The sequence below is a fragment of the Plectropomus leopardus genome, chromosome 1 (genome assembly GCF_008729295.1).
Source record: "Plectropomus leopardus isolate mb chromosome 1, YSFRI_Pleo_2.0, whole genome shotgun sequence".
NCBI classification, from domain to species: Eukaryota; Metazoa; Chordata; class Actinopteri; order Perciformes; family Serranidae; genus Plectropomus; species Plectropomus leopardus.
In genome coordinates this window covers 14,976,308-15,002,989 of record NC_056463.1, presented here as the reverse complement: position 1 = coordinate 15,002,989, position 26,682 = coordinate 14,976,308, and the positions used below count along the sequence as shown (strand labels likewise).

Genomic DNA, 26,682 nt, shown 5'->3' with positions numbered 1-26,682 from the left:
TTTTTTTGATCCACCACTTACAGTATCTCATACACCCATTATTGAATTTTGACAAAAGTTGGGTAACCGCTGTTCCGTTTTAAGAATTACGTGATTGACCCGAGTGTGGTGCTACAATTACAGATAAAAACAGAGTTATTGATCGGCTCCGCGGGGGAGGCATATCATTCTTAGGGGAACAAAATGGTGTCCTGTTATTTACTAAGACCGTTCAGTGAGAGCTCTTGGAGGATTCAATCCGAGGCCTGCAGGGAAACAAGTGTGGCTCCTGAGACATATGTAACTATTCCATCATTTGTGGGCCACTTTTGGGGATTTGGGATTGATCCAAGGGGAACATGAAGGACTGTGAATGAAAACATTGTAACATGTAGGGGCGGGAGTCACCAGAGGCCCCACAATATGATATTATCACAATACTTAAGTCACAATGCAACATTATTGCAATTTTCTATATATTGACATATGCTGAGTATTGTGATAAAATAGATTGGAATACACTGAGATGTATTGATTTCTTTTCCATCTGCAAATTATGTCCCCAAAGGAAAACTTTCCCAAACGTCTGTTTATATCTTATAAGATGAAGTTTTTCTCTGTTCATCCCACTTCAGTCATTTTTATTGCAGCAAGTGGACTGAAAAGCATATTAAATATTATTATTGTAGCAGGCTACCAAAAGTTCAGCTTATATTATTAATAATAATAATAATTTATATCATTTTTAAAAAATTATGAGTTCATGAATTGATACAAAGTTTCCACGCAAAAAATATTGCGATACTATTCTGTATAGATTTTTTCCCCCACCCTTAGTAACATGCCAATACCTCCACAGGCAAACGTGTCTGTGCAAGGGAATGGACACAAGGCCCGTCTGTCTCTGTGCAGTGTTCTTAAGTTCTCTCCTTCCCCCAGTGTACAGAAAGTTAGATATAGTTTTGCTGCAGAATTATCTTGTCAAACCCTATTTTAATTTTAAATATTGTCAGTGTGGTTTGACTTGCAGCACTTGACAAAGAATAAGTGTTGCCTATACAAAGATGCATTTATAAGCTTCTTCTTCAAATATTATGAAAATTATTTGAATAGTTATAATCCTTGCCTCCCACAGTCTTTTCTTGTTTTCTGTTCTTTGCTGTTGTGTGCTGTGGAGGCATCACCTAGGCAGGGGATGCCAGCAGGCTCAACAAACTGTAAGAAAAGGCTTGTTCTATTATAGAGCTGAGCTCAGACACCCTGGAGACAGAGGCAGAGTGTAGACTCCAAACTGGAATCTATCTCAGACGAAGCCTTCAACCCTCCACAATATGAGCTGACACAGCTATAAAGTACATTTAGTCCCCTGCTCATCTGCTCGAGGTGTACCAGGGGCTGCTTCAAGTTATCATTTGTGCCAGTCATCATGCACAGCGCTCACTGCAGCAGCGTCCCCAGCCTCAACCAGTGAGGAGGATGCTGAAGCCTCGGCTGCCTGCAATGTCTTTATACACTGCTCTGGGGCATTTTCTGAGCTCTTTTTCTGCTGTTCTTCTCCATCCCTTGACAAAATAACAGAAAAAGCTTACAGTATAATAGAAGCAAATACACCATTATTTATGGCCTCAGAGTTGAAACAAGAGTCAACCTCTCTTGCACAGTCTCAACAGAAATTACATTATATGCTTCAATACATCAGAATTTACCGCAGGGCTGTAGTCCAAAGATAACGTCTTAATGCAGGCAAAATGTTCAAATGAAAGATTCATTCTGCATTTTGAATAAATTAAGAAAATGAGGACAATGCGTTTCACAAAACACACACAAAAAGAATGGGTGAGATAATGGGTAAGAGTGTAATACATGTTGTAGAGCAAAATGCAATACTTCATTTTCTGCATAAATCAAAGTTGCTAAAGAAAAGTATTTTAAGGTACTGTGAACTTGTGATTCAAAACTGCCAACACACTTTGGGGCTCTAACATAAACAATGAAATCAAGCTCTACAGTACTTGATTGCAATGTGTTGCAAAGGTGCATGTGTTATTATGTTCATGTGTTGTATGTGTGCATGTGTACCACTTTTCATTGTTATACTGTAAGAGCTAATGGGGCCAACAAGCGTCTGTAAACCTGCAACCCAATCACTAAAATAAATGTTGGCCATGTACGTTTCTAGAAAACTATGGTATGTTACATTTTTGCGTTTAGTATATTAAAGGTATGCCATAAAGGATTGTCAGTTATTGTTTGTAAATAATCACCAGCAAAAGTGAAAGTAAAAGCCAACCCCAGATACACTCTCTTTTGGCATTTGTCTTGCTATATTTGCATTTTTCTGCACTGTGTGCTGCCTTTTTATAAAACACTGCCCTCACCTGAATGCTGTGGGGGTACACACCCATAAAAATCCTGAACACAGAAAATAAGATGAAAATAAGAAAATACAGGCAGAGGGCAGAGTCTCTGCAGAGAAATACATTTTTAGAGGGTCATAAGTGATGATTGAGAGGGATTACTTGTGCTATACATTGTTTTTAATGAAAATTCTGCAGTCTTTCTTAAAATTTGCACATTTTACATGTAGCGAATATGTTGAAACTTTACATTTCTTTATGCTTAAATTTTAGTTTTTATATTTTGTGACACAGTTGTGGTTAGGTTTAGGCACAATCCCAGCGTACTGTTAAAATAACCCACTTTTGTTGTTTGTTGGTCTCCAGAGTGGTCTGCTGCTTGGCAGCCGTCTTACGTAGGTGTCACACAATCCACCATCTGTTCCTCCTGATGAAAAACAAGATCCGTAGACTTGTGAAATGATATGATACGAATGAAACATACAAATGTAACATATCTGCAGAAAAATACATTTTATTCTAGCGACTGGGCTGTATCATAAAGTGCTCACCATGGGAAGGTCTGCAGATCATGAGTGTCTTTGAGATGAACATCAATGTCGTGAATGTCCTGTGTCTGTATTCAGCCTGTTGCTTTTACCTTGCCCCAAGTGTATTTCTGCAATGCAACTGCACTCAAAGTGTCAGGTTCCAATATGATATATAAAATACTGTCATTGGAACATTTCTTCTCTTGCAGTCCCGTTCTCTGGGATAAAAACCTATGTGGATCCAGACACATATGAAGACCCCACTCAGGCAGTGGAGGAATTTGCCAAAGAGATAGACCCCCCGTACATATGCATTGAGAGGGTGATTGGTGCAGGTAAAATGACCACACATGTAGATACTGTACACACACAAATGAACACAAGCATTAACTCACACTGTCTACTGTGCATGTTTTTCCTGTGTTTATTTCAGAAACAGCACAGGTGTTACCTGTGTGAAAGAGGAATACATAAAATCTTCAAATATATGACTGGTTACCAGATGAAGAGGTTATTTATTGTGTGCCATTATTTTAATATGGGTATTATTTCCTAAATTCCTTTTTAGGATTACGCAGACGTATTGTAAAAATTCCCCAGTCGTGGTTTTCAAGCACCTGTGATAAATGGTCACATTTTATGTTGAGTAACTGTTTTATTTTATAAGGAATGTTAAATCTCATAAAGTTGGAGTTTAAATTCTTTACAGCCTCTTGTAGTAGGCTGATTTTAAAGTAATTTATAGTATTGTACCTTAGGGAAGCAAAGTCAGTGCTGCTGACTATGAATAATAATGTTCGATGGCTCATTAAATTGAACAGATTGTGTCTGCTGTTTAGTCCATGAGTAATTGTGAAGGTGCCTCCAATTCGTCTGGGTTCTGTAACTTGGGCTCCATCTGGTGGAGGCTGTGTGTAGTTAGAGATGTTTAAATGGAAAGATGGCTGCATCATACCGTCATGTGTTTTCACATTTCTTTCGTTTCAGTTAGGAGTTTAGATTGATTAACCAACTGTGAAAAAGGCATACATTTTAACTTTGCCGAGAATATAATCACAAATTATATAAGCAGAAATGTTGCAGTCTGTTCCATCGATAGCAACTCCATAAAGTCCTTATTGGTGTACATTTTTTTCCAATTTATCAAGATGATCCAGAGCTATCATTAATGGATTACTGAATGGGCAAACCAGGCGCAGGGTCCCAAGGTGCCTGCAAAATATCATTTGAAGAGAGACATACTGACCAGGAAGAGACTCAAAAAGACCACAAAAACAGGGCAAACAAGGACAAAGAGACACAAATTGACTACAAGGAGACGCAAAGCGACCACAAACACAACACATCCTCAGAGAGACATAAAACTTCAGAGACTAAACAACTATAAACTCTTTATGATCAATTTTCTTTTGCGTGTAGGATGCAATGTAAGTCCCATTTAGTTTTTCTGTATGCAAGGCAGAATCCTGTATCTGACATATATGATATTATAGCACTATTTCTAAGTGCAGCTTTCCATAGTGTTGTAGTTATGGGTATACCAATGTCACGTTCCCAATGAATTTAGTTTGAAAGTTGCTGTCAGAGGTAGCTGAAAACAACAACCTATACATTGCTCATGGTGTCTCTCCTGCCAGCATCCTTTTATGTCTTGTGTTGTTTTGACAGGTGAATTCGGAGAAGTCTGTAGCGGTCGGTTGCGCATACCTGGAAGGATGGACATCGCTGTTGCAATAAAGACACTTAAAGGGGGCTATATGGAACAACAGAGGCGAGACTTTCTGCGTGAGGCTTCAATCATGGGACAGTTTGACAACCCCAACATCATCAGGCTGGAGGGAGTGGTGACCAGGAGTGAGATATCTGTGTTGTTTTGCATAGATGTTTTTTTTCCTCTTCAGCATCACTTCACAGCATTCTTTACTTTTGTCTCTTGTCACTGAAATCCTGCCTTGTACTTTTTTCTTAGGCCGACCAGTAATGATAGTTGTTGAGTACATGGAGAATGGAGCGCTTGATTCTTTCCTACGGGTACGAGGAATACATATTCACAGATGTACATATGTTTTTTTGAGGTAATTTTGTCCTCCATACATCATATTTGTCCTCTCTCTTTCTCACAACATCTCCAGACACGTGACGGACAGTTCACAGTGCTCCAGCTGGTTGGCATGCTGCGCGGCATCGCAGTAGGCATGACCTATCTTTCAGATATGGGTTACGTTCATAGAGATCTCGCTGCTCGGAACATCTTGGTGGATGAAAACTTGGTGTGTAAGGTGTCTGATTTTGGCATGTCCAGAGTCCTTGAGGACGACACCGAAGCAGCCTACACCGCTACAGTGAGTGTAGATCCAACAGTTACTGCAGGATATTACAATCTGACAGTTACCGCTGTTAGAAGTCTTAAATATCTCCTTAACAGTTATTGTTTTATGTCAGGGAGGAAAGATACCGATACGCTGGACGGCACCAGAGGCTATTGCTTATGGAAAATTCTCCACAGCTAGTGATGTATGGAGCTACGGCATTGTCATGTGGGAGGTGATGTCTTATGGTGAGAGGCCCTACTGGGAGATGTCCAATCAAGATGTAAGCTGCTGATCAAAACAAAACTCTATAATCACTGAAGAATGATCAACACAAATATGATTTGCATTTGTATTTAACTTACTGATGTTCGTCTCAGGTCATTTTATCAATTGAAGAAGGCTACCGTCTCCCAGCACCCATGGGCTGCCCTGTGACTCTGCACCAGCTGATGTTGCACTGCTGGCAGAAGGAGTCTAGCCAGCGCCCACGCTTCAACAATGTGCTGTCTTTCCTCGACAAACTTATAATTAATCCCAGTAGTCTGCTGACTCTGGTGAATGATGTGCAGAGGTAAGTAACAATATATACAGACACTTTGTGAAAGTTGTGTTTACAGGTGGTTTTGCATGATTTTAGCCCACCAGGTATACGTTGTGTGGACTTTACAAGAATATCTAAAGCATACAATATGAGTATATTGTTTTTCTGCCTTCCAGGCAGCCATTGCTTTTCATTTCAGTAGGAAATAATGATCATCTTGCTCAGACCTTAAAGTTGTTGTAGATGCTGTAGGTAAACCACAGTGAATATCTATTTGGCTTAGCTTGAGGACTAAGAGTACGTTTGGTACCCTCCTTCTTTAAAGAAACCCATCAAATGTTCATTTGTATATCAGTTACTCAGGCTGTGTGAGTCTGAATACCAAAAGAAACTTCTCGCATGGTGAACAAATAATCCAGAAACAGAGAAGATCTTTAATGAAGAGAAGTCATAGGGAGGCAATTTTAATAACTGCAAAACTATAAAACTATATTAAAACATCAGTTTACAAACATTCTGTATAATCCAAGTCTCAATCATCCAGTTTTTCAATTTTATGCAGCTGAATGCTTCCTAATGGATTCTGTTGGAATCAATGTCACTGTAAGGGTACTGGTAATACCATTTCTTTTTTTAAAGATTAGTGCTCCCCCAAAACATGCATTTTTCCTTGAACCTTACTGTTTAAAACACTTATGCATAAACAGTCTCCTGCATGGACAAGTATCACGCCTGGGCACGTGTGTACATTTGAAATCTCCTCAATGAAATGCACGAGCTGAATTCAAACACACGCACTTGCCCAGACACACTACTAGATGTTAAAACTGTCCCAGCTCAATTAAAATGTAACTTTGGGGAACAAAAACAATAAAGCAATAATATTGACTGTCTTTGATTACCGATTACGTGCTTATTCCTGCAAGTGTCTGCAAGTTGACCTTCATACCAGACATCATACAGTAAACTGAAATCATTTTTTAAGGCAGTTTAATGCTTTGGAGGAAGATTGGTAATAATATAGCGTCTGCACAGTTTGTCATTCAAAACCACTGGCATGGTAATTCAAAGAATATTTACTTTTCGGATCAACAATCTGCTAACTCCTCTCTTTGTATTCATGAACTTTCTGTTTGTCATCTCAGCTTCCCCGACTCTCCAGAGGACATGCCAGACTACCCTCTTTTCATCTCTATCGGCGACTGGCTTGACTCCATCAAAATGAGCCAGTATAAAAACAACTTCCTTGCAGCAGGATACACAACACTGGATTCTATTTCAACCATGAGCATAGAGTGAGTGAAGCCAAATTATACAGAGTGCAGCCACTTTATCAAACACTACAAGGAAACAAAGTAAAATCAGAGGAACAGAAAACGTAGTGAAGATGTAACAAAATGGATCCAAAATGGGTCCATTGTGTAGGATTTAGAGGGATATATTGGCAGGAATGGAGTACAATAAAATATTTATGTTTTTGTTAGTGTATTATCTCTTGAAGATAAGAATTGTTGTGTTTTCATTACCTCAGAATGAGCCATATGTATCGACACAGGGTCCGCCATGTTTCTGCAGTAGCCCAAAACTGACAAACCAAACACTGGCTGCAGAGAGAACCATTCCCGCTTTGAGGTTTTTGTGTCGGCCATCATAGTAAGCAGTTCCCGATGACGAGCAGAGTATGAAAAGCACACATTACTAGGTGCTGGGCTAGCGGTCAATCTGCTACGAGACAAACAGCGTTGTAGAAATGCTGATTTTTTTAAAAATGTGAATCTCCTTTATTCAGTGTTTTTACCAGCTTTAATCACTGGGTGCAAGGGTTTTGGAGAGGAAGAGACATCTGCAGCTACTTTGGCTCCCGGTAAAAACCTCCTGAACAATGAACACTGAATAAATCCTAACTAGGAGTTCACGCTTGGCACCTGGGAGAAGTTTTAGCCAGTTGCTACACACACTCACTGTTAGATGCCACAAAATCTTTCATACTGCTCCTTTGAGCTTTGGCAGGGAAAGGTCTGTACATTATGTATTAATGAGTAACCATATTACTACAACTTATAGTATTAAGTATTTTGTCCTTCTATTGTAAATATATTTGTGGTCCATATTATCAAGCTTTCCCAATAAGCTTGTTGCAGGTTAAAGTGACGTTCACAGCTTTATTGTATGCTTGTCGTGATGTACAAGTACTATAGGCCTGCTGTTTTTTGTCAAACTATTAATTCAAAACTGTAAATCTTCGTCTCCCCTTCAGTGACATCAGGCGCATCGGGATCTGTTTGATCGGCCACCAGAGGAGAATCATAAGCAGCATACAGTCTCTTCGCCTGCAGCTTCACCACATCCAACAGAGTGGCTTTCAAGTGTGAAACCATCGCGCAAACACAGACTGTGTGTACACACTGAGCCGGAAACAAACCAGACTTCCTTGGCATCCTCATTCAATTAATTGCACAAACACCAGACTGTTAGGTGTAGCAGGTACCACACGCTGCTCATGCGAGAGCAGCCCGCTGCTAGACACACATGCGGTCTAGTTACCACACACTCATCATCTTATGGATCATTATCAATACAGCCTCCACAACAACCAACCTCTGTCAGCGTTGGCCAAATGCGGTCTTTTTATTATCTCAGCAACTTCTAGCATTCACTTGAATTTAGGACTTCTTTTCTCTAGTGTCTTTTCAAGTGTTCACCGATACCTCTTCTCTTTCCAAGTGACAATCCAATGGTTTCTATTGACTTTGAATGGTCTCAAGTCAGTTACCTCATGACCAGAGAAGATGTGGATAGGATAGGAGGTATGGTAACGAATGCAACAGTATGGGATTTCAATAACAGCCTTTCCAGCTGGTTAATAAAACAAGTCACCAGAGATAAAGATGGACAGTATGGTAAATACAATCATGTTTTTTGAACTGAAGACCGCTGAATGTCAAAAGATTTTATAGAAATGTATGTTCTATCCTCATGATAATGCAGTATGTCTTGTACAAAAAGTCTTGTGAAAGTCGTATGTTTTATTCAGTATGTTTGTTCCTTAATAAACAACCCTATTTTAATACTTCGTTTTCTCTCACACTTTAACCACCCCAGGCCTGAACATCTATCTGTCTTCAAAGCAGACTGTTATTTGCTCATGTGCATTAACACACACACGCACACACACACACACACACACACACACACACACACACACACACACAGGTATCCATGGAAGCACGCTCTCTTTCTCTCTCAAACACACACCATGCATAATAATAGTGTCCTCTTAATGTCACTCAAGAGACTAACACATTTTCTGGACATGAAGATTTGTCAGGTGAGTTTGTCAAACAGGTGCTTATGGTGGGTTAAACATGAAAGGCATGCAGACTTACAGTGACAAACACAAATGGCAAAATATATGGTACACTCTTTTTCTCATATATATATATATATATGGAGAGAGAGAGAGAGAGAGAGAGAGAGACATGCATAGAATTTACTGGATTTGTTTGTGTGGAATCAGAAAAATGTCATGTCACTGACATCTGTGGCAAGTGAGCTGTGACAGTATGCCTTGTTTTAAAGCAAAAAAAATAATGAGAGTATTATGAATATGTAATATTTATAATTAAAATAAAATTAATTATAATTACAATTAAAAACATAAACGCCATGACCCAAATTAGTTTACTACTGAAAAATCTACTGAGATTTGAACAGAGAAAAGCTGCCAACCAGCTACTGAAAACTGCAGTTAAACTAGTAGTTGAACTACATTTAGTTAACACTATATTTTGCTATTAGCATTCAGAGGGATTTGTAAATAATATATTTTTTTTTTTTTTTTTCCCTCTTCATATACTGAACAAAAATTTAAATGCAACACTTGTTTTTTAAATTAGTTAAAACCCTTGTTTGTGAGCAGTTCTGGTGCTATGAATAATGAACATTCAGTTTACAGTCAACATCTCTGATGGCCGTTCCTGCAGTCTGCATGCCAATGGCATACTCCTTCAAAACTTTTAAAATATGTGGCATTGTGTGACCAAAGTGCATATTAGAGTGCCCTTTTACTGAGACCATAACAAGACACACCTGTGTACATGCGCCTTAATTAGTATCTTGATAGACTACATCTGTCGGGTAGATGGATTATCTTGGAAAAAAAGAAAAGCTCATTAACAAGTTTTCTTTTTTTAATTACGACCAAATTTCGAGAGAAATAATATCTACTGGATCTTAAATTTTAAACTTGAACCAGTAAAAATTTGAAGCAAAAACAAGTGTTGTGTTTACATGTTTGCTAAATATACTAAAACATAACAAGGAGATTGCTTTTGTAGAGCTACAGCATATATTGTACATAATTTATCGTTTTTATTATTAGTCTTATTTATTTTATTTTAGTTTTAAAATTATTATTTTATAATTTGTGTATGTGTTTATATACAGTCTTATGGGGCTGCAGCAGCAGGTAGGAGGCAGCCTGGTTTGTCCTGCAGGCGGCAGACTGGAGTCAGCGCTCTGGTCTCCCAGCAACACAGTGTAAATAACTCGGTGTCGCTCCTGTTGGCTTCAGAGCATGAGAAAGAAGAGGAGAAATGAATGAAACACTGGTTATTCAATGAGTTAGCTGGTGGGAAGTTTAAGTGCATCCTGGAAGCAAATCCTTAAAGCGAAATTACAGGTAAAATCCAGTTTTATTAAACAGTTCGGAGAAGGACATTACAAGCTAACACGTTAGCCTCACCAGCTAACGTGTTAGCTTCGACTGTAACGTTAGGCTAGCTGAGTTAGCTTTCAAACACGTTTAACTTGATGTACTCCCTTGTCTGTGTGTGGCTGTCTTGTGAACTGGTGTTATTAAGTACTTTTGGAAACTGTTTAACGTTAGTTACTGTGTTATGTAAACCCAGCAAGCTAAAGTAATTAACCTAGCAGCTAAACGTTAGCTAAGGCTAGCTAGCACCAGTAACAAGAAGAGATTAACTAAATAGCTGTTAGCGAATGTTAATTACGTTAGAACCTGGTGAGAGCCCTCTAAGCACGTTAGCTTAAGCTAACGCTTAGCGAATAAAAGTCGTCGAGATAATGCTACGTGTTGATAGCAGAGAGCCATAGCTCCGTAGCTAATAAACACAGACTTCTTATCTTTAAGTTAACATTACTGAGGTGATATATCTTGCTAGGAGAGGATGGGCGTGCTAACTATGCTAAATGGTCTTGGGAAACGTTAGTTAATTGGTTGTGTTGTCTTAATTTTATGTTGCACCACTTGTCAGGGTCAAAAATAAATTGAATAATTCATACCCCAAATCTATTTAGTAAGAAGTAACAATCTGTCATTTATCACAAACTTCGAATATCGGGGTATTTCCTTTTCACAGTGCAGAAAGACTGCACTTAATCAGTGGAGTCCACTGTTTTTATGATAACACACCGGGCATAATTGTTTTCTTCACTAAATTAGAGGTTTGTTATTTATTATTATTATTATTATTATTATTATTATTTGTAGTAGTAGTAGTATCTTTGCTAAAAGTACTCCATAGGTGTAAACATATTTTTTAACAAGAAATATCACTTGTGTAGCCTGAGAAAGTAGATGAAAGAAGCTATTCAGTAGATTACATTTTTGTTGCTTGGTAGTTGAAGCAAATCAAGCAGCCACTTGCATATTTTACCAGCATTTGGCTGGTGGCTGGTGCTAATTTCCAGTCATGCTGTACAATGAAGACAGTATGCAAGTTTATGGGCATGGACTTTGCAGATGTATTTCTGTATGTGTGTGTGTGTGTGTGTGTGTGTGTGTGTGTGTGTGTGTGTGTGTGTGTGTGTCTGTGTGTGTGTGTGTTGTGTGTGTGTGTGTGTGTGTGTGTGTGTGTGTGTGTGTGTGTGCTCGCACACGCGTGCATGTGTTTGTGGGTGGCTGGTGGTGTTCAACTTTAATGGAAATATGAACAAAGGCAATGTTTCACTTTTTCTAATGTTTGGGTCATTTGGCAGGCTGGTGCTGGCCCATGTGGCATATTTCTTTACACCCCTACTTGAAGACAACTGGACTGAAGTCTTTGCAAGAGATGTTCTTGTCTAACTGTAGCCTTTTTCTTATAGATCAGACAGGCTGCTAATGGTTGCTGGCTAGCCAATGGGGCTGTTTGACAAGTTGGCAGGATGGCTGGGGTTAAAGAAAGAGGTGAATGTGCTGTGTCTTGGTCTGGACAACAGTGGAAAAACCACCATCATCAACCAACTCAAGCCCTCTAATGTAAGTCTACCAAATGTTTGCGAGAGGGATGTTGCAAATTACTATTGTCAGAAATTTTATTCACTAGCACAGATGCACCTGTGAAAGAATTTATCTACTAAAGTAGGGAGTTGTGACCATCCGTATTCCACATTACTGCTTTTGTTTTCCTATAATTATCTATATCTTCCCGGAGCTATTCACAGATCACTTGTTCATGGTTAACTTAGCAAGGAATTCAAGGTATGTTTCTGATTTTTACATCTTATTTAAGTTTGTATTTTATATACTGCATTTGTCTTCCAGGCTCAGGCCCAAGACATCGTCCCAACCATTGGCTTCAGCATAGAGAAGTTCAAGACATCCAGGTACATTATAAAACAACAACTTGTTGGACATTTAGTAAAACTGATGGTCCAAGAAATGTTTTGTCATCTTCTAAGAGTGTATTTCTGTTTCAAGTAAATTTATATAGTTTTGGAGATATTCAGATATATTATGCTCTGTTTTTGTCAACCTTAATATAGGATTGCGATGAGCACACGTAAGTTTTCTCTCTTCTCTTCTTTAGTCTTTCCTTCACAGTGTTTGACATGTCTGGTCAAGGCAGATACAGAAATCTTTGGGAACACTACTACAAGTGAGTGTACCAGTGCTACAAATACACCAGTCCTGTTTGCAGCTTACATACTAATGCCTGTGATCTCCTTGTGTTTCTCAGGGAAGGCCAGGCTATCATATTTGTCATTGATAGTGCAGACAAACTGAGGATGGTCGTTGCCAAAGAAGAACTGGACACATTACTTAACCATCCTGGTACGCTTATGTACATTTAACATGATTTTTTGACGTGGGTTTGAATCTCAGTCCTGTTGAACGTTGTGCTGTTGTGTCTCTTTCTTTGGCTTTTTTTAAGTCTAAAATGTGCCCGACACAAAGACAAGTGCGTTAAAAATAAGCACGCTTTTTTTTGTCCATAGTGCATCTTTTATATATTTTTTCAAGTTGTCTTACTTTTGCAATATTGGTCTGCATCATCATGGCTGAATGACATTACTGATTCATAACACTAAATTTCTGACGTCATTCCTCTCGCTCTCACTACAGACATTAAACATAGGAGGATCCCCATCCTGTTCTTTGCTAACAAGATGGATGTCAGGGATGCTCTGTCTTCTGTCAAGGTCTCACAGCTGCTCTGTTTGGAGAACATCAAAGACAAACCCTGGCACATCTGGTATGAACTCATATGCACACTTATTTCCATACTTATATGCCAGAATGTTAAAAAAGAACCTTTGTCTTTTTAATATGATGTGTTGATTTGATTTAGTGCCACTGATGCTCTGAAAGGAGAAGGCTTACAGGAGGGAGTCGACTGGTTACAAGGTATGATGGGATTTTATTCACCATTAAGTGTAGAATACATCCGTATCAGATCACATTTTAACTACATTTTGTACAGCTGGAAAAAAATCCATCAGAGAAAGTCTGCTGGATTAGGAACAAAGTTCCAACCACAGTTTGTATTACATTTGTCATCTTTGCTAAGATAGCATCTACATTTCACTTGGGTATAATAATGGCAAGGTACACAATATTTTATTTAAAGGTAATTTGACGATAGACAAAAATATTTAAAAAATAATATTTCTACTAATTTACTTTCATTTTATTTAAAACTCTCAATTGGCATATTAGTTTATTTTTGGATAGTGTCTTTCAGACTTTAACAATTGTGAAATTTCTGCGGATGAATTTATACGTCCATCACAGTGCCTTCTTTTTAATCCTCATTTCAAGCAATAATAAACATAATCACACTTAATCCTACAAATGTTTTTTATCACATTAAAATGGATCATATCTGAGTATGACTGAAAGATACTCTGCACATAAATTTAATGTTCCACTACGTCAACACCATTTTCTCTTCTTTTTATTATGCTTAACGCTCTCATTCAAATCCTCCCATAGATCAAATTATACAGTGAGTACTGGCTGTTTTATAAGTGGTGTGTTATTTATTGTGTTGCTTCATAGCTTTAAAAGATTTGATTCATAAACACTTTGTTTGTCACTGTGAGTAGAGGATCCAGTCTGCAGGGAAGTTCATACACTTGACTGATTAACCGGAGAATTATATAGTAACATTGATGATGTACACATACGAATAACGCTCTGTGTGTAATGCACAGAGAGCCAGCAGGGGCAACGGGGGGGATTCATTGGCAGTTAACTGCCAAAACTGTAAGAAAATTTCCATACTGTCACTGCTCTACTAACGGTACAGTAGGTCTACAACTCATCACCTACAGCCTTTCGGCTTCCTCTTAAGTCGACTGAATCAAGGGTCTCCCAAATGACGGTGGTGCTGATGTCCAAAATCAAAGTCATTCCACCTTAAGTCCATCGCTTGAGTATCAAATGCTCAAAGTTCAATCTCTGAAAGGTGCATAAAAAGCTCTGTTGTGGATTAAACTGAGTTTGGATTTAGCACAGCTTTTACATGGAGTCAAAACGTCCATCTCAACCTGCTCCTTCAGTGTAATCCATTACTGCGCTGAAGAGATGTCCCGATAGGATTGTAAGGATCAGTATTAGGCCTGATAAATGCATTTTCTAACTGATCGGGATTGGTTATATTGAGCACACGCCCCGCCCGATTCTTTGTTTATGTCCCCCATCACATAAATGTCGTAAACGGAGAGCATGATTTGTGGCAGATCTTCAGGTTTTATTGTAATGCTGCTACTCCAATAAGCAGATTTTTTTTTCACGTTCAGCTGAAGCTGCTACACCATTTAAAGTGGAATTTATATTTTTGCAATTCATTTTATTGAACTAGTTTCACTACAATGCTTTAATAAGCAAAACTGTGACAGGTTTTTATTTGTTGCAACTGGAAACGTTAAAGTTCAGTTATAACACAACTTTGAAGTGGAATTGTGATTATATTACTATGGTGTTCTGCACTTTTATTACAATGCTACACTAAGTTGGATTTGAGAGCAATTTCTGAAGACACATCTTACTTTCTTTACTTTGTTAATTTTTGGAAGAAAAAAACAAATGCACTAAGTGGAACTGTGAGAAGTATATTTTTAGTTTATTTGCTTGATATTTTTTTCACAATAGAATAATACACCATTTAGGAACTGTTTGGACGCTGTTTTTTTTTTTTTTGTATTGCATCGCAGAGCTATTCAGCTATCAAGCATGTACACTGGATTGATTTTAATAACTTTAAAGTACTTGAAGTGTGCATAGTTCAGCAGTATTATCCAGGCAAATATAAGTATCGGATTTGGACTTGGTATCAGCAGATACTCAATATCAAATTACTCAGATTGGGATCGGTGGCCAAAAAAACTTGAGTGGGACGTCTCTACTCCACTGATCCGCATGCTCAGTATGTCAGTTCCCTTCCATTATGAGAGACAGCGAGACACAAGTTAACACATATTTTTTGTGCCTGTGCGTCTGTGATAGCCGTGGTTGGAGAAAAGTGATTAATCCACATTAAGAAATAAAGATGTGTGTGTAGCATCCATGTTTTCACAGACATGGATGTAAACCGTAAGTGCAACTTGAGTGGTGCGCAGAGGCATACAACCATGTGGCATTAATTCTAGTTCTTGTTTTTCTTACAAATTCTTTGATGATCAACTGCTTTTTTCATATATTTCCAGATCAAATCAAAACAATGCGAACGTGAGGGTCTGAGGATGGACGCGCGGAAGTAGCAGCATTCCTGGAAGTCCTTAATGAAAGATGGATTGACCCTGTTTTCAGAGGTACCATGGGATATTACTGTTTTTAAAGGGTTATTTAGATGGTTCCCAGATGCGTGTGGTTTCTTATTGAAAAATGAGTGCATGATTTGATTCCCTGGTACCAGTTACAGCAGTAAAAACACATCCATCAACAGTGCTGAGTCAGCAAGAAACATATGAATTTGAAACTTTAATACATAAATTCTTACTTTTCCATGCCAGCGTTTAAACTGCAACAACTGTCCTCTTTCTCACTATCTTTGTGACGCAATCTCAAAGGGATCATGATAAACTATAGCTGCTTTTGAATGAGTTATTGTGGTTGGTGGGTTTTTTTGGGGAGCATGAATAACCAGGATATCTATGTAGTGTTGAGAGTGTTGTTTTGTATGTTGTAGCCCTTCAACAATGTGCCAGCTAACCTGAAGAGACAACATGTTTCACAGCTGGTTGTTCAGACTAGCACCACATTATTCCCCCTGAGATCTAAACTCAAGGTCTTTTGCCCTTAATCCACTGGCCCACAATTACTAATATTGTCTAATGTGCTAATACACAAGACAACCTGTAAGGAAGGTCCTTTAGAAATTGTTTCCACCTCTGAAATATGCCAAATGCTCAATTTTTTCTTTCTTTTTTAACTCTCTCAGGGCCTCTGTTGATACATTATTATTATCTGTGTTTGAAGGATCACAGCCGTTCAATTATCTATCATTTACTTCTTCAGTAGAAGCAAATATTTTGGTATTTGTTTCATGCATTTGAGAGCACATCGCCTTTCTCAAACTTGCGAATAGGGCAATCTCACTGTCACATTAAAAACAGGAGCTACTGTGTCTTTACTGCAGCTAATACTTCAAGCCTCTGCTCATGTTTGATGAATGTTGCTCTTTTTTAAGCAGCGTTAAAAAACATTTTGAAGATGAATTTTTCCAGGACCCGCTATATTTTGTTGTACATATTGTAGCTAAGTGTACATGTATAGTTGACTTTGCTGTAACAAGTGATAAAACAATTGTCATAAAGTGAATGTCAAGCTAATTAGTTTGCTTCAAAATCAAAACTTGTTTTTCAACCAGCATTTTTATCTTTGCCTTATTTCATTGCTCAAAGAAAAAAAAAACTGTAATCAAACAAAATGCGTTGTACAGTGCACTCATGGTACTCCAGTGATTCAAAGGCAGACAACTGAAAAGAAAAATCATCTGCTCAGTCTGCACACAGTTTTAAATGCAAGCCTTTGATCCTCTTCCTCAGTCTTGGACTGAAAGCTTGCATCCAAAACAATTTCTCTACAGATCACAGTGTGTGGTCACTTTTTAGTCAGCTAAGTTGTGTGGGGCATTTCACTGCTTTTGAGTGATTTCAAGGCAAATAGGAACAACTGACAAAAATGTATAATAAAATATTTAAAATGATAGAGTTTTATTTTATATTCCCTGTGGTATCATGCTCACAGAAGTCTCATGTGAACCTTTTTTTTTTATTACTACAAATATCACAAATTGTAGAAACTACAAAAATGTCTCATAACACTCTGAAAATTCATTTTTTATCCAATAACGCTTGACATAGAACTGAAATAGACATAAAATATCAGCCTGATGTCATCATGGCATCCTTACAATCTTGCTCACTTTCAGGGCTGAACCATAGAGTAAATCTAGGATGTGTCAATGACAGTAGTCGCCTCTAATTTTGCAATTTTGTCAATGAATATGAAGTTTAGAATATATTAGGGTTGGTTAGGGTGAAACAGTTCCCAGTACTAGTAATATTCATGAATTGAGGTCTTTTTTCAAGTTGTGAATGAAGAAAAGGTCGAGACATGGTCAGTCCGACCATTTCAACAGATTATGTAGGGCAAGTTAGATTGTGAAGGCTCATGCACACCTTCATTAACTGCATAGACAGAAAACTGTCTCTGCATAGTGTCTTATTACTTGTAATATACTTTATTTACAATATTTCAGCCCTCAGATCCTCATCAGGTAGAGACTTTCCCTGACTCTACCTTCCTCTAAAGATTGTATATCTAATTAAAAAATAATGCAAGTAATAAGACAGTGTGCAGGAATCTTTTTTTTTTACCTATGTCGAGCAAGTTTTAAAAAAATCCTTCACATTATCAGTAATCATTTTAGCCTCAAGACAAGAAACACAAGCTAAATGTTCTGCATTCCTTACTTTTGTTGTTACATCCTTAAAGATGTTTATCATTGTACTATAATGTTTTCATTGCAAGGAGACAGTTGCAATGTGTTAACGTTCAGCACAGTCACAGTATCAGTGTCCCCGTTTAGACTACCACTGGGGGACGCCCAAGTCCAAAATTTTCAAGTCCTCCTGCTCATAGTCCCTTTAAGGACACCACTTTCACTTTTTAATATATTGTCTATTCCTAAATGTAAGACATTTCAGAAAGATGATTTACAGGGGCGAGCGTCATATCCTTCAGGCAGACCTTATGAGATCATGTTTCACGTGTCCTCCAGACATCTATTTCAAAACAGACCCTGTGAGCACAAGTTCACCTTAGCATCAGAAACAGTATAGATTGTTATCAAATAAGCTGTGTGAGTATGGTTTATTACATTGTGTATGTTAATTTTCAAAGAATAAATGCTGTGGAAAATGAACATTGTTTCGTGATGTGGGAAATAATATCACTGTGGTGGCTTCATATGTGACTCATGTTATCTTCTCTCTCTCTTTCGCTCTCTCTCTCGCTCTCTCTCAGACGTCTTTAGTGCTGCCAGCAACAGCTGCTCATTAAACCTCGAGTCCTTGAGCCCTGAAGAATTTCTTTGGTTAAACATAAACATTTATTTACACAACTTATGAGGATTTCTGACGCACACCTGTTCACTTTTGAACTGTGTGTTGTTTGTAAATCTATATGTTGACACAACTAGGACACACTTGCATATGGTTAGCATCATCGAGCCACAAACATGCTTCAGCTTCACTGTTTCCCCTGAAAAAGTGTCAAGGTCATGTGGCAGCCATCTGTCAAACATGCAGTTAGAAAATCTTCCAGCTGTCTCCCGGATGTTTTAGAGTTTGGCATCGGTATCACACAGAATCACTTGTCAGATGTCAAACAAAATACAATCCGGCTAGATGTTCCCAATGCTCAACTTTTCAAATGGTCTGTATCTGTAATTTTATGTTTGATAAAGTTAAATAAGATTCAGAAGCCCAGCTAAAAGAGAAACTGTTGAGCCATTCAAACAGAATCAAACAGCATTTTCATTAGTATTACTAAGTTAGCGCTTTATTAGAGCAGTAAATAAAATGCTTATTGTGTACTCTCAGGCCAAGGAAAGATAATATATCATAAACCTTCATGTTGTTGAGCATATTGTCTGAAATGGCATTTTGTTTCGATCTCATCAGGATTAATAGTTATTCTTTATAGACAAAACACCAAAAATAATAATTTAAAAAAATGTATTGCATAATAAAATGGCAGAAAGATGCAGAGAAGTCAGCTATTAAATATATATATAGATATAGGAGGCACTGTAGATGATGTATTGCAAATTTTGTATCACTCCCTGTGTACACTGTGCATTACATTTAATGAAAATTTCTTGTGAATCAAATGATGATTGTCACAAGGCTTACATCCTGTTGTATTGTCAAAGTACAGCGCCTTTAAATCCCGAAAAATGCCCAAAACTTGTACGGCAAATTTAAAATGCCTGACTTTGTGTTGTGGTTAGGGTATGGCTCCAAGAGGCTTTTTTGAACATCCTCAGATTTTACATATACCTACAAAGCTGTATGCATCTACATGAAATTTAAAAGTGGTGCATTTTATTTTGAAAACTGTTACATGGCACTTTTTAGCCAATTTACCACACTCATGCACAGGCCCATATCAGATTATCTACTTTTTTAGCACTACTGACAAGTGTGTTAAGTTTGATCAGTTTTCATGCATGCCAAGCACATCCAAAATGCATTTAAAGAGGCCAAATACTTTATAATTCCTTATGTTTTGGTGGGTTACACATTGTGATACAGTCCCCTCAAATGGTACAATTAAGATCAATTCAAGCGTTTCCTAAGAATGTAAACCTGAGACAAACACACTGGCCTCTGTCCATGGTGCTGAAACGGCTCTGCTGCCAGAAGGGGGCGCTGTGAGCGGTCGGCGGTTAAATATATACTCGTCTCCCTTCTCTTTATAAGAAAGCACACCTCAGCCCTCTTTAGCAAATCATTTCCCTGTAGCTGTTTGTGTGCGTCTATCCTCATACTTGGTGTGTGTGTGGGTGTGTGTGCCAGTTTTTTTTCCTCTAAAGTCAGACTATCATTAAATCTTTCCTGCTGCTCTACAGGATCCATCCTAATTGGATGTCTGTCAGTTTTGACAAGAGTAGCCCAGATTAAACGATTTCAGGCAGAGCCGGCCATTAAATAGATCACAGTTCATTGATTATATATATATATATATAAATGTTATATATATTATATCCTGAAGGGAAAGAGCAGGCACAGAACACTTAAATGATTTCTAATTGCCCAAAGGTGGGAAGCATTTCAGTCTGTGAATTCCTCCACGTTAGGCCCCATAAATGGGAGGCAGAATGGACAGTTTCTGCTTCAAACATATTGAAGTTTAACAAGCCTGAGTGAGCTCGACTTGCTGTAAAATTCACTTGAGTATGAGTATTAAATTTAAGTAGCTGTTTTTAGAATAAATGCACCGCCCCCAGAGTTGTTTTTTCCTGTGCAAAGCAAAGAGGGCATAGTGGCGATTTCGTGTCCTTCTCAATAAGGCAAAAAAACAAAACAAAAAAAAAATCCCGTGGAGCAAAGTTAATTACAGTTGTAAGGTAAAATGCCGACTGGCAAGAGTGACAGCGGATAAAAGGCCACATGAAGTATGGCTGCGCAATTAGGCAGCTGTTACGCACCGAGTTTAAAGGCGCAGGAGCCACATGGGAAATAAAACCCCTCCACAAATTATTGATCATTTAACGTGTAAAAATGCAACGTTGATATTAAAATTCATGTCATGCCATTCAGTGTTTTTTTTATGTATTTATTTATTTTAATGCATCCATCCCGGTTATTGAGTGAAAGGACCTTTCCCAGCCTCCTCCAGTTAGATCAGCCGGTACACTGTGACGTGTTTCCATGCAAGGTGCTCATTATGATGGACGTTTGGTTTCTCTGACGTGTGTATCAGTCCTCTGACGGCACCTGCCCCCTTATAAGCCTCAGTAAGTCACCCGGGAGACCTCCACCAACGTTTCATTTAACTGTTCCTCGAGGGTGCAAAGAAAAAAATAAATTGTCTAAACTGTTCTGCTCACTGTTTTCTGCGTCAGGTGCCCCAGCACATGAGTCCAGAAACATTTGAGGTAAGTTTTGCATGTCTTTCAAGCTTTCGTTAACTGTTAATAGTCCCTTTATCAAATGGCATCTCAGAGGATTATTTCTTGTTAATCTGAGCATGATCAAAGTAGAAATCTTAAGGTGACAGTTCATTACCTACAATATTATTTCGATAAGGCTATCTCAAACTTTGGGTAGTCTTATTTTTTATCATTAATGCCGTGCGTAATTTGAATTTTACGCGCGTGTTTCCTGACAGAGGAGGTAGAAAAGGGAAGAAAAAAACAAAGTCTCAACACAGAGGACCAGCTATCATGTATTTTAAAATAAATTATCACTTAAAAAAATAGTTTAAAATTATTATTTTAGGAATTATTTTATATTTTTGTGACTACAGCAGGCACGCACTATGTCTGCCTGAAGGAGTAGAAAAAGTATATAAAACGGAGATTCAGGTCGCTTTTCTATACATTTTCACTTTCGTTATTGTTATAATGTTAAATGAAGGTCGGCATAGATGATCTGCATTGAATCGAAAGTTATATTTTTAAAATGATAGCTTTCATGGCCACAAGAGTGCGTAAAATGTCTTGAATCAGTAAAGGAAACTCTAACTATATTTTTCTATTTTAATAAGTCAATGCCTGTTAAGTCAATTAATCCAACTAAAACTTGCTAAAAAAAAAAAAAAAAACCTAATCAAATCAAAGTTATCTACGTATTTTTAAACGAGGAGAAAATATCAAAAAATATTGCAGAAAACTAAATGCCAAATTATTTTATTTTAAAATATCGTTCTTAATATTTGATCCTTTTCCTCTCCGTACGTCAAAGCAGGTCTCCATGCCCTCCCGTTCCTAGCGGCAGCCCGGTGCGACAATGACCATCCATGTAGAGGGGCTTGTGGCTATCGCGCTGTTCTATCTGCTGATCCTGTTCGTGGGCATCTGGGCAGCATGGAAGAACAAACACTCCGGGGAGGCGGAGGGCACCGACCGCAGCGAGACCATCATGGTCGGAGGGAGAGACATTGGATTATTTGTCGGTGGATTTACCATGACAGGTAAAGTTTGTATTTATGACTCAGAAACAGCGAGGTTTTTGGTAGCTTTGACCGTTTAAAAGTGCTCTAAAATTAGCACTTAGATATGTTCTGACAAGTTTGATCTTTTGCTCATTTAATGTGAAGAATCAGCTGTTGATATTGGATAATTCCAGCTCTTTGTAACCTGTTTCAGTATTTTTTCCTTAGAAATAAGTGCCATTATCTTGTAAGATTTTGTTGGGTTTTTTTTTTAACACAAATGCCGAATATATGCAATTATTTTTTCAGATTTTTTCAAAAGATGTTATGTTTGTGTGTGTGTGTGTGTGTGTGTGTGTGTGTGTGTGTGTGTGTGTGTTTTCAGCGACCTGGGTTGGAGGTGGATATATCAATGGCACAGCTGAGTATGTATATCTGCCTGATTATGGCTTGGCTTGGGCTCAAGCTCCCTTCGGATATGCTCTCAGTCTTGTTGTGGGTGAGTGGTTTAAAACAATATAAAATATAGGTTTGATATTACTTGTAAGCAGATGCATAAGAAGGGATTTTGGGTCCTTGTTTCTTCACATTTACACTGAAACATGCCCCACATATGAATTTATTGACTTATTGACCATATATTTGATTGAAATTATTGGTTTGGGTGCTAATGAAAGTGTCACCAGTGGCCCTCCATCAAGGGGAATAACTTTATCCCTGCATAGTGAAATCCTTTATGAATCTTAAACGTCATTGTTTTTAAAGATTTTAACAAATCAATTTTAAGAAAATAGTGCAAAATGAGACCATGACTATAAATGAATTTACACTTGAGGACAAAAGGCTGTTGAGAGCCTCTAGGTGGCCGGTGCCTCAGTTCTCTATGTATTATGTGTCCCCTCTTTGTCCCAGGTGGTCTTTTTTTCGCTAAGCCCATGCGCTCACGAGGTTACGTCACCATGTTGGACCCATTCCAGCAGCTGTATGGGAAACGCATGGGTGGCCTCCTCTTCATACCTGCACTAATGGGTGAGATCTTCTGGTCCGCTGCCATCCTCTCCGCCCTTGGTGAGTTCATGTTTCTGTTGACAACAATATAAAAGATTCTCGTGTGCAATAAGATCAAAGTGACTTTTTTTTCTATATGATGTTTCAGTGGCCATAATATCCTTTCATCTATCTGCTCATGACCTCAGGTGCCACTCTGAGTGTCATTGTGGACATCAACATCAAGATGTCAGTGGTTATCTCAGCACTCATCGCCATCTTTTACACGCTGGTTGGAGGACTTTACTCTGTGGCCTACACTGACGTTGTGCAGCTCTTCTGTATCTTTGTTGGCCTGGTATGTTCATACTGAGCAGAAACGAAAACCAGACAATAGCAACTAGTGTAATGAGATTTACTGTATTTGATGCACCAAATTTACTTTGATCTTGACTTAAATATGTCAAATCACTAAGAATTACACATAAAATCATTCACAAATGCTCCAAGGGCACATGTGACATGACAAGATTTATTTGTGACAAATTGGCTAGAAATGATGAAAATAAACTATAGTGGGATAAATAAAGAGCTAAAGTATCAATTACCATTGAGTATTTGTTTTAATGTGCCTGTGTTTTGACATCCACAGTGGATCAGTGTCCCCTTTGCTTTGACCAACCCTGCGGTGGCAGACATAACCGTTACTGCAGTGAAGCAGGTGTACCAGTCACCCTGGAGAGGCAGCGTCCAAAAGAATGACACCTGGGTCTGGATCGACAACTTCTGCCTCCTGGTATAGACAACACAAGTTATTCATCCCTCACTTGATCAGAATTTAGCCTACTATGAAGGAAACTAGGTTTAAAGCTGATTGTGTTGATAAACTAAATATCATCGTGCTGAGGCTTGTTGATTTCCAGAAACTTCATCAGTGATAACTTCGACCTTCAGTCACATCAAGTTATTAAGTGAAAATATTAAGATATTGAGATACAATATTAAGAGACACAAAATAACCACAAAAAGGGCAAAATAACCATACAGACATAGAGTGACCAAAAAAAAGACACAAATTCTCTTCAAAGAGACAAAAAATGACTAAAAAAGAGACTCAACATACCAACAAACTGACCTTAAAAAAAGACAAAATGACTACAAAAATGAGCAAAACTCATAAGGGGACACAAAAAGACCAGAAAAAGACATAATATTATCTCAGAGACACAAAATAGTCACAAATGAGAAAGTTCTGAATATATCTGTCCCGAAATCAGTTAATCTTGGACACGTCCACAACATATGACCGAGACTGGATTTCTCCTGGTTACATCTGGACACTTCTGAACAGATGAAGGCTTTGGAGCACCTTGACCTGCAACTCGTGCCTGACACATCGTGATGAGGAGTTCATCAGCTTTATTGTACACTGTCAAGCACATTATTTAATTGTTAAATGTGTTTTAGGGTAGATTTTCCTCTTCCAAATTGAGGGTCTAATGACTTAGTGTGTCAGATTTTGTAAAGATTATCTTTTGGGGTTATCTAAATAAAACTGACATAACACTGTGGGGCCTGCGTTCAGCAAATCTTATTTTTGTTCTGTAATTGTGCTGCAGATGCTCGGAGGAATCCCCTGGCAGGTGTATTTCCAGAGAGTCCTGTCTGCCTCCTCGGCCACGTACGCCCAGGTCCTTTCCTTCCTGGCCGCTTTCGGGTGCCTCGTCATGGCTGTACCCTCCGTTCTCATCGGGGCCATTGGGGCCTCCACAGGTTAGAGACGCTCACATGAGCTCACATATGCACAGTCTGTGTGTGTTTATTTTGGGAGGGGGAAGGCTCTGGATGGGTCCATGTTGCCCTTAGATCTGAGAGAGCCTGGTAAATAGCAGCTGGTTCACCTCATCCATAATGAAGCAGCAATCTATTTAATAACCACGCTGGCTGTGTAAATATTACATTAGAGGGAAGCAAGGGACCAAATTAGAGGTTTGATATCCAGATTTTTAGGCGTCAGATTCCTCAGTGAACACCTGAATACACAACTTTGTTTTGTCTTGTTTTACATGAAAATTTTAAACACGAGTTATCAGTAGAAAATAAAAATTGTAAGATTTGTACGGCTTCGACCTTGTGCATTCAGTCAAATCTCATTTATTTGTGTTTGAGAGTTTTGCAAAACTAGTTTAATGAACCTAAAAATGTAAAACCAAAGAAACTAAATGAAAAAAGAAATGTTGGCCTGCTATCACATTTAATATCATAATGATTTTGCATGTTTGGTTTATTTTTGCAGTTTTTATATTATAATGCAAACGTTTCATACTGTATATATGGTGCTCATTTTCATTATGCTTCAGAATCATGAATGTTTAATTGCAGAAGACCGACAAATTAACAAACAAAGTTGGTCCTCATTTATCCACCACGTTTATCTGTTTATGTTACATTGAATGTATGCTGGGCATATTGGATATGTCATTGAATATCTCTCTTGCTCAGACTGGAACCAGACATCATATGGTGCCGTTTCTCCTAAAGAGAAGTCCCAGGCAGACATGATTCTACCCATCGTTCTCCAACACCTTTGCCCGCCGTTTGTCTCTTTTTTCGGCCTGGGTGCAGTGTCTGCAGCTGTCATGTCATCTGCAGACTCCTCCATCCTTTCAGCGAGCTCCATGTTTGCGCGCAACATCTACCAGCTTGCCTTTAGACAGTCAGTGAGTACATATGTGTGCCCTGAAGTCATAATTTTTTGGCTTGTTTTTGGCTGTCCTACATGTCGCATTCATTTTTCCACTCTGTCTGCCTGTCTCCTCAGGCATCTGACCGCGAGATCGTGTGGGTAATGCGAATTACCATCTTTGTATTCGGTGGCCTTGCCACGGTGATGGCGCTGGTGACCGGGACAGTTTACGGCCTCTGGTACTTGAGCTCAGACCTGGTTTACGTTATTATCTTCCCCCAGCTGCTCAGCGTGCTCTTTGTCAAAGGCACCAACACCTACGGCTCTGTGGCCGCCTACCTGTTCGGCATGGTGCTGCGTATAGGTGGAGGTGAGCCCTACCTGGGGCTTCCTCCTTTCATTTATTACCCTGGCTGGACCACTGAGATGAGGACACATCACATGACTGGAGAAACAGAGGAAGTCATCATCCAAAAGTTCCCCTTCAAGACCATCTCCATGCTCGCTTCCTTTCTGGGCAACGTCGCTTTCTCCTACCTGGCGAAGTACCTGTTTGAGAGCGGCAAGATCTCACATAAATATGACTTTCTCGACGCAGTGGTGTCCAAGCACAGTGGGGAGATTATGGATAAGACAACGCTTGTGACTCGTGGCAACAACATTGGGCTATCGGAGATGGCGCCCGTCAAATCACGGCTGAGCGTGACCTTAGCGACCGCCTTCACACGCCGTGACACGCTGCCGACAGAAACAGTGGAGGAAGAGGAGGAGGAGTCCAGCCCTGATTTCTCTCACCATGATGAAGAATGACAAATTCAGGATGTGATTTTGGAAAAAAAAGAACATGTGAGTGAACTGCCAGAGAACGGGTTACTCTGTCAGATCCTCCAAAAAGAA

The 26,682-nt window shown here is 38.7% G+C and overlaps 3 protein-coding genes across 3 annotated transcripts in view; all 3 read left to right on the top strand.

Annotated features, from left to right (window-relative positions):
• LOC121948064 (ephrin type-A receptor 6-like) overlaps positions 1-8,771 on the top strand; it is a 68,676-nt gene extending 59,905 nt beyond the window's left edge. Inside the window, 9 exon segments of the mRNA XM_042493323.1 lie at positions 3,076-3,201; positions 4,535-4,798; positions 4,801-4,830; positions 4,833-4,897; positions 4,999-5,208; positions 5,309-5,458; positions 5,556-5,749; positions 6,865-7,014; positions 7,977-8,771. Coding sequence (XP_042349257.1) covers positions 3,076-3,201; positions 4,535-4,798; positions 4,801-4,830; positions 4,833-4,897; positions 4,999-5,208; positions 5,309-5,458; positions 5,556-5,749; positions 6,865-7,014; positions 7,977-8,091 — 1,304 coding nt within the window. The 3' untranslated portion in view covers positions 8,092-8,771.
• Positions 8,772-10,224: 1,453 nt separating this feature from the next.
• On the top strand, positions 10,225-18,375 carry arl6 (ADP-ribosylation factor-like 6). The gene is made up of 8 exons (XM_042485806.1): positions 10,225-10,400; positions 11,828-11,981; positions 12,267-12,328; positions 12,532-12,600; positions 12,682-12,776; positions 13,068-13,197; positions 13,294-13,349; positions 15,653-18,375. Exons 2-8 carry the CDS (start codon positions 11,862-11,864, stop codon positions 15,676-15,678), a joined length of 558 nt encoding a protein of 185 aa, XP_042341740.1. The 5' UTR covers positions 10,225-10,400; positions 11,828-11,861; the 3' UTR covers positions 15,679-18,375.
• Positions 18,376-20,014: 1,639 nt separating this feature from the next.
• slc5a7a (solute carrier family 5 member 7a) lies at positions 20,015-26,595 on the top strand. The gene is made up of 9 exons (XM_042489504.1): positions 20,015-20,031; positions 21,967-22,151; positions 22,498-22,611; positions 23,025-23,180; positions 23,309-23,457; positions 23,752-23,895; positions 24,719-24,872; positions 25,602-25,819; positions 25,921-26,595. The coding sequence occupies exons 2-9, from the start codon at positions 21,968-21,970 to the stop codon at positions 26,593-26,595; spliced, it is 1,794 nt and encodes a 597-aa protein (XP_042345438.1). The 5' UTR covers positions 20,015-20,031; position 21,967.
• Positions 26,596-26,682: the final 87 nt, after the last annotated feature.

Coding starts and splice junctions, on each gene's coding strand:
- arl6 (XM_042485806.1), top strand. CDS start 11,862: ATGGGGCTGTTTGACAAGTTGGCAGGATGGCTGGGGTTAAAGAAAGAG. Junction 11,982..12,266: donor ACCAACTCAAGCCCTCTAAT/GTAAGTCTACCA, acceptor TTTGTCTTCCAG/GCTCAGGCCCAAGACATCGT. Junction 12,601..12,681: donor CTTTGGGAACACTACTACAA/GTGAGTGTACCA, acceptor TGTGTTTCTCAG/GGAAGGCCAGGCTATCATAT.
- slc5a7a (XM_042489504.1), top strand. CDS start 21,968: ATGACCATCCATGTAGAGGGGCTTGTGGCTATCGCGCTGTTCTATCTG. Junction 22,612..23,024: donor TGCTCTCAGTCTTGTTGTGG/GTGAGTGGTTTA, acceptor TCTTTGTCCCAG/GTGGTCTTTTTTTCGCTAAG. Junction 23,181..23,308: donor TGCCATCCTCTCCGCCCTTG/GTGAGTTCATGT, acceptor TCATGACCTCAG/GTGCCACTCTGAGTGTCATT.